Consider the following 12499-nt stretch of genomic DNA (forward strand, 5'->3'; position numbering starts at 1 on the left):
CTGTATTAGGAGCTTTCCACACAAATATTCACTGTCATCTCAAATGTACCATGTCCAAATCCAAACGGTCCTCTTCCCTTGACACTGAATCCCTTTATCAAACTCTGTGTTTTAACCAGTGGAGCCACCAAGCTAGTTCCTGTCTAGTCATCTTGTTTATCCCCATTTTACATTTTTGCATTCCTGTTCTGCTACTAAAACCTGTCATATTTTGTTAACAGCAACAACAACAAAAAGGTATGTTGGCTCTGCCTTGTGGTCACCATTTCCTTCAGCACCATCCTGGTCTATGCCCTCCTGGCCAGGGTGCTATATGGTCTGGCTGGCCAGTCAGACCCCAGTAGTTAGTCAATCTACACCATGCAAAATTGCCAATTCACTTTTCATAATTTTTTTTTTTGCGGTATCATTCTTAAGCTCAAAAATCTTCCACTGCTAAGTAAAATAAGTCAGACATAAAAAGACAAATATTGTATGATTTCATTGATATGAGGTACCTAGAATAGTCAAGTACATAAAGAAAGGAAGTAGAATGGTGGTTGCCAGGAGCCAGTAGGAGAGAAGAACAGGGAGGTGGTGTTTAACACTTACAGAGTTTCAGTTTGGGATAACGAAAAGCTCTGGAGATGGATAGTGATGATGGCTGAGCAGTAATGTGATTGTACATAACACAACTCAATCGTATCCTTAAAATAGATAAAATGGTACATATTATGTTATGTATATTTACCACAGTAATAAAAGACAGAGCTTTAGAAAATTTCCATGGCTCTCCATTATTTATAGGACTATATAAAGAGTCTCCATTCAGCTTTTGAGACTTTCATTTTGGTTTCACCCTGTTTATCTAATTTTATTTCCTCTTACTAACAGTATACTCCAGCTAATCCATTTTCTTCTCTAATCCTCATCACTGCCTTTGCTCAGAACATTCCTGCCGTCCCTCATCCTCCTGTTGATGGAAGTAAGGTCCATTGAAATATTAAAACCCAGTTTAAGACTCTTCATGAGAACTTCCCAAACTACTCTAGCCTTTATTCTAAACTCTCCCATCTCAGAAACACGATTATATGTGCAAGAAGTAGCACAGAGTTTCTTGCTAAACTGTTCTCTCCATGTTTTTAATATTGATAATCTTATATCCACAGCCAGATTATAAATTCCTCAAAGGCAAGGAACAGCATCAGATCTTTTTATATCTTTACAGAAGGCCCAAGTAGCTTCTGAGCATACGGAGAGTATCAATCACTGATTAATTGGCGACTTAATAACAAACCATTTAATTACTCTCCTTTCATTTTTTTTTTAAAGATTTTATTTATTTATTCATGAGAGATACAGAGAGAGAGAGAGAGAGAGAGAGAGAGAGAGAGACCCAGAGACACAGGCAGAGGGAGAAGCAGGCTCCACGCAGGGAGCCCGATGTGGGACTCGATCCCGGATCTCCAGGATCACACCCTGGGCTGAAGGCGGTGCTAAACCGCTGAGCCATGGGGCTGCCCTAATTACTTTCCTTTCAAAATTGTACACCTCAATCAAGGAATCTAGGAATGATAACCTATTTTTCCTTGAAATAATTCAATTCTGTATAATATAATAAAAATTTAGCTTAAAAATATAACCATTCTAGGTTAAGGACAGGTATTTATGCAATTAAACTGTGTCCATGTTATGAGCCGCCCTTAAGAATTAATTACTCAAGATACTTTCCACATGAGGTGTATATTTCAGGTCACGTCATTTCTTTATCCAAGCATTCAGTCCTGGCTCATCTAAGAATCATGCATGTACTGTCAGCCATGCCAGCCAGGCCTTCCAGATCGTGGCCTTGCAAAGCCTCTTCTCTTTTACCCCTTTTGCTAGAGGCAAGTGGAATAAAGCACTTCCTTATGGGGGGTGGGAGAAGGAAGCTTTCTGTCATTCTTTTCCCTCCTCTAAGAAGTCCCCATTATCTTGCCCTTCACTATCTAAACCACTAAAAATCTTGAGTAGTTTTCAAATGCTACAATTTTCCTCATCTTTCCAACTAGGCGTGGCTTTGATTTTCTGAGACTCTTTATTAGCACTTGATCTGCAAGTCTCCTATACTGATGACCATATTCAATTCCTTGGATTGCTACTATTTGCCTCATCAGATTTTAAGTTCTTTGAGAATATGAACCAAGTCATATTTAAACATTTTCTATGACTTCTTGAGCCCTGCTTTATATATGGTATTTGCTTAACAAATATTTGTTGAATTAATCAACTTATTAACACAATAAAGGCAGCTGTCATTTTTCTCAAGCACCCCTTCCTGTAATTCAAGTCACAGTATTTGCTCCAGGCTGGGGATCTGGAAACCAAGAATAAAATCAATGGGGATTAAAAAAATTATAAAAAGTATTTTACTGAGGGTCTATGAAAGTATAGAGCTAAAAATAGAAGTCACATTTTTGGTGACTGTGGTTACACCTGACTGATTCAAAATCAGCCTTTATATTGAAAAATGTTTAGCTGGTAATAAGTACCAGATGTTACCATCTGGAGAAAAACACAATTAACCTGAATATTGTAAGGAAAGCACAACCTTTACCAGATTTACCTCCTTTCTCTAATGCAGACTTGGCTAGGGCACAGTTTACATACCCACAAACCTGGTGATGCCCCACCCCTGTTTAGCCAACATATCCCCAGGACAGTTAGATACTCATTCCTTCTATAAATCAGCCTTAACCAAAAAGAACAATGAAGAGCCTCCTTGATTTGCCTTTGACTAAAAATTGTGTGACTCCCTTTTAGCAATGATTAGGAGAAAAATTATATTAACATTTCAAAGTTTGAATGCGATGCTAGGATCCACTTCTACTCTTCCATAGCAGGCTGGCTCCATGTGCTTTAGCCTGGCTACATGTCCAATCCTTTGGAAGTAGTGTTGCCAACGTTAGCAAACAATCAAAGAAAAACAACAAAACAAGAAGCGGGATGGCGAACTAAATTAGAATTTAAAACAATGAATAATTTTTTAGTATATGCCAAATATTGCATGGGATATACTTGTACTAAAAAAAACGACTTGTCATTTATCTGCAACAAATTTGACTAGACATTCTGTATTTTACCTGGCAGCCCTGCTTGGAAAGCTTAAAATCAATCTTAGATGAATGGGAGAGTTGAGTTCTGTGGTGGGGAATTAAGGTGGTTCTTTTCATTGCTGCTATTTATAGTAAAATATCCGTGCTCAGTTTTAACAGGAAAACTGAGATATACTGGTAAATCAAATACTCAGTTTCCAAGACTGAGATGATGGCTGCATTTGATGGGTGAAATTTAATGAGCATAATTTAATCTTCCCGTGATGACTCAGGATATTGTGATGCCTGAGGTCAGTCATCCTTGCAAACTTTGGCTAACATAGGAACGTGCTGTTGTGCGCAGCAGTACCAGTAAAGAGACTTCTGGTTAACAAGCACAAGTTCACAGAGTTTGCAGTATGTTCTCATACATCAAGCAGCAATCCTCCAAGGTTATTTTCCCCAGCATCCATATCTGCCAAAATGATGAAACCTGCTTCATCAAAATAATGAGAATGCTCCTTCCTCAATCACCTATAAAACAGAATGGTTTGCCCTGATCTTGTTTTCTTTATATGTCTCTATGATGATGCCCACTGTGTATTCTGGATTTTCTAGGATTTTTATATTTCTAAAAAAATAATTTTCTGAGTACAAAAATTAGGTGAAAACTTGAGGGCTCTGGACTTTGGAAGTCAAGTGATGTGTTCACGGAGTTAACTTTTAATTCAATAGTTTTTGTTTGTTTTAATCTAGTTTGAGTTAGGACTTGCCAACCCAAGAGGAGAGGCTGATACTTTGAAATTTAGTCATTTGTTTGTGGATAGAACTGCAATTCATTCATTCATTCATTCATTCATTCATTCATTCATTCATAAATAAGTGCATTGAGCATGTGTTATGTTCCAGGCATTCAGGATACAATAGAAATTAAAGTGAGCATGGTTCTGCTTCTGTGGGTCTTCCAGTCCACCAGGAATACTGAAGGTTTGTTTCTCTTGCATCAGTTTCCACTCTGAGGGACCGTAGCCTCTGAAAAATGAAAACTATCCACTTCCAGCAACCAAGAGGAAAATATTGATATCATTGTCTGCTCAGAGGCTCTGCTTACTGGAACTTGTTCTGGGCTCTGTTCATTGAGTACGAAGCCCTCTGTCATTTATTGGGTACCATTTAGTGAGAACTTACTCTAAGCCAAGTGTGTTATATTCTTTCAATTTCATTTTCATTACAGCTTAATTAAGGTCAATCTTACTGATCAGGACATGGAGGTCAGAGAGATGGAATGTCTTGCCCATGGTCACACACTCACCAAGCAGACAGTCCACAGTGAGGTCTAGGTTGATGTCTGCGCACCTTCTGTCCACCTGACCATCATTAGAACATGCTGCCCTCTCTAAAAACCTGCCTTAGTCAACTATTTGGAGATTGTAGGTACTGTATCAGTGAGGAGTATCTAACATAGATCAGGGGTCATGATAGTACTATGAGCCTAAAGGAGTATCTTTGTGGGAAAACATACAGTTCCTTAAAATAATTGTAAAATAAAATATGTGTGAAAATAAGAATATGCTATTTAAGACATTGATGTTTAAATAAATAGATCGTTTAAGTAGACCTTTAACAGGTAACATTAAATCATATAACATTTTTATTTTTAAAAAATCCAATAAATTGTTCACCTCCTTTTTTTTTTTGTTCACCTCCTTCACATGGAAGACTCACATGCCTAGAATGAACTCTCAAGATCCTTGTGAAAATGGAAGAGAAGTTGAAATTTAAGTGACTGTTTTACTTAACTAAAAGGAGAACCTTAGGATTCAGAGTTCAGACCAACACGTTTAGAGTTACAAAGTTACCTTCCTTTTTTCTCTTACTTTTTCTTTTTCTTTCTCTTTCTTTTCTTTTCTTTCTTTGGTGCAGTGACATGAGATTAGAAATGAGCCAGAAATTTCCACCCTGACCTCAAATGGCCTTGTTTCTATGAATTTATGAGTAGCTTCTCCAACTTCTAATGCTCTGAAAATTACCTAGAATTTTTTCTCCTGTAACTGATGATCAAAATTAAAGCCGAGATTATACCTAACTTTTCAATGTTCCTTCTTCTCCAAACCTCTCTCCACCCAGTTCCTGTCTCCAAGGCCTCGAACTTTCTAAGTCTTCGATCCTAAAACAATAAACAAGTCTGTCTCTGGGATGGAATAAGCATGATTTTGGTAAGAAATCAGATGTCAGTTTTTAACTTTCCCAAATGGACTCTGCTATAAGCTAGAATAGTTTTTTTTTTTCTCCTTAGTTTTTTCTCACAGAGCTCTTCTCCAAATGACTTGAAATTTCATTGAAAACTTCCCCGGGTGGGTTTCACCCACCCCCTTCAAAAGTCAATATTTTCCTTCTTTAGACATAATTATACTAAAGAGGATAAAAATAAAAACGATGGTGTTGGCATTCATGGAAGGAGAGATTAAATGCCTTATGTATAGTAACATAATATTAAAAGTTAGTTCAGAGGAGAGCACCTGGGTGGCTCAGTGGTTGAGCATTTGCCTTTGGCTCAGGTCATGATCCCAGGGTCCTGGGATCAAGTCCTGCATTAGGCTCCCAGCAGGGAGCCTGCTTCTCTCTCTGCCTCTGTCTCTGCCTCTCTCTGTGTGTCTCATGAATAAATAAATAAAATCTTAAAATAAGATAGTTCAGAGACGTTTAAAAGTTGTTCACTTTTAATTACTTTTAGGTTAATCAGTTACTTATTCTGTTTAACTTTTAAATTTACCCTGAAGGTTACACTGTATTGCTTTTATTTTATTTTTTAAAAATAAACCTTTGTGATGTATTTACTGAATTGAAAAGGAATCCTGGTGTGACTGCTGTTCGATTCAGAATATAGAAGGGTCACACAGGAAGGTCGGTGGAGAAGTCAGAGCTGCTACTGATCACCCCAGGAATATAGCGAGAATAAGTCATGACAATTCTTTTACATTCAGCTCTGGCCCCGCCTGGCCTACCTTTTTAGTTAGATGCTTAATACCTCCAGAGCACACCTTCTTCAACTCTCAAATGGGTAGAATCCCTCAACTTACATCGATTTATTTATTTATTTTACTTATTTATTCATGAGAGTCACACAGAGAGAGGCAGAGACACAGGCAGAGGGAGAAGCAGGCTCCCTGCGGGGAACCTGATGCCGGACTCCATTCTGAGCCAGAGGCAGACACTCAACCACTGTGCCACACAGGCGCCCTACTTACATCAATTTAACAGAGACTTTTAAAGTCCTGTTTATGTCAGAAGGAACAAACAAAAAACTAGACATGTTGACAGATCGATTTCTAATATTAGTATATGCATTCAGCAAAAGATGGATAGATACTGAGATGCAGAGTTGTCGGTGGGGTAGGGGGGCAGTTACAGTTAGCGAGTAAAGGAGTTAAACTTCTGCTTGCTTTTGGCCGACAGAGCCACCTGTAGACTTCAAAGTTAAAAAGAGAAAGCAGATGGAGAGCATGTCATGTAAGAGTTTTTAACTGTAAAACACCGGTCAGGGTGCCACCCACCCAGGAAATGGGGATGGAGATCTTGGTGCTTGCCTTCACAGAGCTTGCAGTCTGGTGGGAAGGTGCTGCTTTAACAAACACATGCCACATTCCAGGCCATGCTGAGTGTTTTAGATCCACAGGCTAATCCATTATCTCAACCACCCTGTGTGGCAGACATGGTCATGACTGTTTTCTAGGTGAAATAATCAAGGCTTTGAAAGATAGTTAATTTCCTCCCCAAATAAGCTAGAATTTAAATTCAGATCTGTCGAAATCCAAAGCATATGCTCTTAATCACCAAATGAAAATGGCCATTTTTGTATAACATAACTCTTCCCGTATTTAAAAGTTTACATAAGTCAAGATGAAGCAGTCTTCAAGCTGGAGCTTACCTGTAATCTTGCAGCCATAGACTTCAAACCTCATAGATATGCCAGTTTCCCAAGTCATAGGTTTAATTCGGACAAATCGGGTTATTAGTGGTTTAGGAAAAACTGCAAACACAACATCTGTGGGGTTGGTGTTTCCCTGAAAGATCTAGATAGAAAAAGAAAGAACCCTTTAATGACAGACGCTTTAGATTTAAGACAAATACAAAGAGATGTTTTTGCAGATGCTTATAAAAATTACTTACAACTTCGGTATTGTCCATCAAGGCTGAGGAGGCATTAATAACCTGTCATGTTATTTTTTCAAGTGAAAAATCATCTGTAATAAAGGATGTTCTAATCATCTGTTCACTTTTATGAGAACCTAGAGCCTCCAAAAACACTATTACAAAGATAACATTTGGTAAAGGCTACATGCTATCATCTAAAAAAGTTGAAAATTATTAGCTCTATCATAAGGACCTACAGAATACTATAGACATTTCATGGGAACTCATACTACTTTATTTTCCCAGGAACCCCCAGACGGAGGAGTATTTTTGGAGTTCAGCATAGGGTCTGGTTTTTTTTTTTTTGAAAATTCTAGGTTATGTTCCCAGCTACAGCACTAGGGCAAGTAGCTTCCCCTCTTTTAACTCCATTTCTTGATGGAAAATCTTATCCATGACAAGTTAATTAATAACTTCCATCATTTCTTTTTTTTTTTGGCTATTGGGAAAATCCTGTTTTAGTGGTCACAATCAAACTGAATTATAAATGATAATGTAACTGGAAGTCAGCTCTTCCAGGGCTCCTGTTTCTAGTTTTAAAAATGAGTCATTTTATTGTAAGAAAGATGAGGCATGTGACTGCAAATGTAGCAAGTGCCAGTCCCAAACAAGGTTCCCACAAGGACCTGCTGGGGCCGTCCTGCCTGGGCATGGCACCACAGCTCCAACTACACCTGCCTCAGGAGGAACTGAGAGCCCCTGCTTCCCTGGCTTTTATTTTGGCCTTGAACTGGGGACAGCCCATGTAACAGTAAAAGCAACTTGTACTCTGCTTCTCACACAGCCTAATGGCACCATATTTCTATTAGGTTATGTCACTTGGGCATCACCGGGGCCGTCAGAGGCCTGGGGATTCCTCCCTACCTTTCCAGGTAAGTTGTCAGAGGAGGACCACAATTTCCCAAGGCTTGTTCTTTCCCTGGGAGAAAAGACCTCCGAAGGTTGGGATGATATTTTTACTTCATTTAGCTTAAGTGGCCTGCATGATGGAAGGTGGTCAAATGCTTTACAAAGTTGGCCGCTAGCCTGATTGCTCTCCAGAGATGGTTTAATATCATAATTTATTCTTGCCTGTGATGGCCTTTAGATTTCTGTCCTACTTCAGCAAATCTCTCTGGGAAGCAATCTGTGTGGGAGCATTTTTGTGTGACAAAGAATAATGAATAGCTGCCGGAGGGAATAGAGTCCCAAATCGTAATGCTTGAAGGGTCAACAGGTCCACTTCAGGGAGAGCCGGCAGTCAGTTAAGAGCACTCCAAGCTCCAGCGCAGGTTGGGGTGAACTCTGGCTCACACTGGGGGAACCTGATGTTTGCCAAAAACCATGTAAGTGCATACACTCCATTCAACATCAAGAGGACTGCTGGAGTTGTTGCTGTTGAAGGCTCCTCTTGAGGAGGTACGGCTACGTCTTTCTGAAGCAAGCAAGGAAGAGGGTGGAGAGCAGTGTCTGAGAGGCCCCAGAGCACAGGGAAAGGACAGTGAGCAACAATAACGAGACTCCAGGTGGATGTTGGGATTGCATTTATGTTCAATGAATCTGCACCTATATCTTTGCTGAATCTGCCTTTATTCTGTCTGCCTCCCCCTCTGGAAGCCCTCTGTGTTCCAGCATGCTCTGGACAGTGGGCCTACAGTGAGCTGTATGCGTTGCCAGACACTCTCTCAGAACCTGTGTGTGCTCCCTGACACCCCCCACTCTGGGCCACACAGACAATCCATGGCCAACAGCCGACCAGGACGTCTTGGAGAAGTAGCACTCATGTTTTAAAGACATGGCCTGAGACTTGAGGTCAGTTCTCCTCACTCCCTCAGGATTTTTTTGTTTGTTGATATGTTCTTGGCATTAGCGTTTTGTTTGTTTGTTTGAAACTAAGTCATGTCTTCCAAAAAATGCTTCAAGAATAAGTCACGAAGCTTAGAATTAAATTTACTTGCTAAAGCATCACAAGTGTTGGCTGTGAGGGTTTTTCTTCCCCAGATGGAGGACTGGTTCTATGTCCTTCGGGACTAGACAGTGGCCTTGAGCTTGGTGTCTATAGAAGTTTCCTCCCACAGAGCAGCTGTCTATACGTGCACTTTCATCTTGTCTGCTCTAAATAAGAGTAGGGGTTTCACAACTAATCAAAGGGAATTAATAGTTCTCTCAGTTCACACTCAGGAGGCTTTTCTTAGTTCCAGACCCAGAAGGAGAAAACCAGGCCATGGATGCTCAAAAGAGAGACAAGGACGTGTTAATTGGGCTCTTCCCAAACTCAGAATTTCAATTTACCTGGATCTTTGCTACCATCCTTGTCAATTCCGTGCATTTTACTTGGCTTCAGGGCAAGCTTTTTATTTGGGGGAAACAGCGAATATGAGTTCTTAGAAATCTTTTGATTAGTAAATCAGAGTAAGCGTAACTTCAAATAAACACGCAGGCTGAGAAGAACATCTCGGTTCCAAATGATTTAGGGCAGGGTGCCCGGGGCTGGATATGGCGGGTGTGGCTTCTTGGGTTAAGAGCGCTGAGGAGGCAGCATCATGTGTTTGTGTGATCTGAGGGAACACCACGAACCGCCTTTAGTTCTATTCATTCTCACGGAAGCAGCCAAACACACTTGTAAATTAGTTTGTGAGCCACAGAGGGTAGATGAAAAGGAGCTTCCTAAAACCAGTTCATGGCTGACAGGAAGAAAGAAGGAATCTATGAAAGAGAATGAGGAAACACAGGGAAACTAAACAAAACAACAGGCCTAAGGTTCTGAGAGGACAGTGCTGATCCTATGCGTAGCCTGTATCCCCATGGGAAGTTTAAAGTGATCCTGGAGTCTGACACTTAATTTGGCTGGTATTGACTTTTCTTGGAAACATCTGTATAATTTCCTCTTGGCTTCTGGATCTGGGAACATGAGACCCCCTTGGTCAGATTTAAACCTCTAATTGCACTTTTCATTTTAAATCAATCCAAAACTAAACCAGGCCAGACAGAAAGCTCCCAAACAAATAAGTAAACATTGATCATCCATTTCAAAGACTGAATTGGTTGAGGGGTTGGCAGCCACACTTACAACAGGTTTATTTCCTTCTTTTATGGTGATCCAGTCTTCCCCATTGGAGCTAATATCTATTCTGTAAGTCTTAACGTAATATTTCTTCTTGGTTTCCTTTGAAATGGCTCCCTGTGTCCCGACAGCAGTGACAAAGCGCAGAAGACCCAAGTCTACCTGCAAAACAATATAAGCATGGTCAGTCACTCACCCTGCACCACTGTAACTGGAAGCATCTTTTTCCTGTGGGTAACAGTGTAGTTTTCATCCACTTGAGAGCAATAGGCTCTAATTCCATCTGGCATCAATAACCTCTAACTTCCCCATTCCATTCCTACTAAAGAAAGGCACAGATATGGGGTGCCTCTGTGGATGATGGGTTAAGCATCTGCCTTCAGCTCAGGGTATCATCCCGGGGTCCTGGGATCAAGCCCCACACCATGCTCCCTGCTCAGTCTCCCTCTGCTCCTCCCCTTGCTTGTGCTCTCTTTTGCTCTCTCTCTCTCAAATAAATAAAGTCTGAAAAAAATAATTAAGACAGCAATTGCCCTAGGTGGGCAGTTGCCAGGAACAGACCTTTCTCATCACTGCAACCACAAGTGCTTGATCTTGGTACAAAAGAGAAAACGGGGCTCAATATCATGTTGCTGTATTTTCTCAGAGATTAAGAATACTTTCTAAATGACACATTAGTATACGTCATTTTACAACTGGAAAATCAAGACAAGATAAATTCGCATGTTGGACTTTAGGGAAGCTTGGACTACAGCTCAGGTCTAATGGGATCCTATTACTCTAGTCAGCATCTGCCCCCTTCCAAACAGAATGCAGACAGTAACGACAGGACTCTGAAAGCACCGTGAGTGTTGTGGTTTGGAGAATGGGCCAGAGATTTATAATCTGGAATGGTGGGGAGACAAGGAAGGCAAAGTCAGGATTTTTGTTTCACATTTAAATTCCTTCCTTACCCATATCTTCCCATGACCTTTCCTGCAGTTCAGCTGGAGAGGCAGGTGGATTCCAGGGAAGACATCATCTAGGAAGGACTGATGGTTCCATGTGACAATGGCTAGGGCTCACAAGCTCCTCTTGTAAGCTTCCAGTGGAGAAGATCCTCAACACCAGAGCCCAGTCTCATTTGCCTGTTTTGGACCCCTGAAGGTTGGGCAACTTGGAGGTCATCACAGCAAGGATGACAAAGGGTGACCCAAGTCTCTAGGTCCATGACTTCCTGCCAGAGGTCTGCAGTGGTTTGGGTTGTTCTTGTGACCCCGTGATATGAGTAGGCAGGACAAAGATCTAAGCACTGGGCACTCAAGGGTCTGGTATAGGTTCTGCCACTAACTAGCTTTTGGGCCTTGGACAAATCACTTAATCTTTAGGTTTCCAGTTCTTGATTTGTTAAATAAAGGAGATGGACTAGATTACCCAGAAGGAAGCTTTCAGCTCTGATTTTCAATGATTCCATGTTTTCAGTAAAGTAAAATAATACACTTGACCCTTGAACAATATAGGGAGTTAGGGGTGTTGACCTGCCACATAGCCAAAAATCAGTTTGTGACTCTTTGACTTCCCCCAAACTTATATTCTACTGTTGACCAGTTACCTTACAGATAACATAAATAATTGATTGATACATATTTTATATGTTATATGTATTATATACTGTATTCTTACAATAAAGTAAGCTACAGAAGAGAAAATGTTATTAAGGGAATCATAAGGAAATCCACTTACAGGACCATACTATAAATAATCCACTTATTAGAATACACTCACAGCTCAAACCCAGATTATTTCAAGGGTCAACTATAGTTTTTTTTCCCTTATACTTCCCTTATTTCCATCATTAATACCCAAGAATAATCTTAAAACAAAAATAATTACTAGTTTCTATGTATTAGAAAGATTTTCAATTTCCTGTTAGAGATACAATTGTTTAAAATTGTTTCCCTCGATTTATTATATCTTCTACTTACTGTATTTGTGTATAATGACTTTTTAAAGGACTCAGAAAGTAACTGCACTTTACAATTGCTTAACATTAACAAGATATTTCAACAGTACATTCATTATTAAGAGGTAAGATAATGACATTTTCCAATGAAAACAGCAACAAAAGCCAAAAAAAGAAAAACAAAAAACCCCAAACATACCCCTACCCACCACCACCACCACCACTTCTGAATCCGCTTCCCACTAACTACATGACAAACTCATTTTC

At 40.0% G+C, this 12499-nt stretch overlaps 1 protein-coding gene across 4 annotated transcripts in view; it reads right to left on the bottom strand.

The window, feature by feature from the left end:
* NRP1 (neuropilin 1) overlaps positions 1-12499 on the bottom strand; it is a 137352-nt gene that overhangs the window by 30611 nt on the left and 94242 nt on the right. For all 4 annotated transcript variants that reach the window (XM_072825167.1, XM_072825166.1, XM_072825165.1 and 1 more), the window contains exons 7-8: positions 10297-10452; positions 6982-7126 (exon numbers count right to left, since the gene is read on the bottom strand). In XM_072825167.1, the coding sequence (XP_072681268.1) occupies positions 6982-7126; positions 10297-10452 (301 nt within the window). The remainder of the gene's footprint in view (positions 1-6981; positions 7127-10296; positions 10453-12499) is intronic.

Source organism: Canis lupus, chromosome 5 (assembly GCF_048164855.1).
Source record: "Canis lupus baileyi chromosome 5, mCanLup2.hap1, whole genome shotgun sequence".
In the NCBI taxonomy this organism is placed as follows: Eukaryota; Metazoa; Chordata; class Mammalia; order Carnivora; family Canidae; genus Canis; species Canis lupus.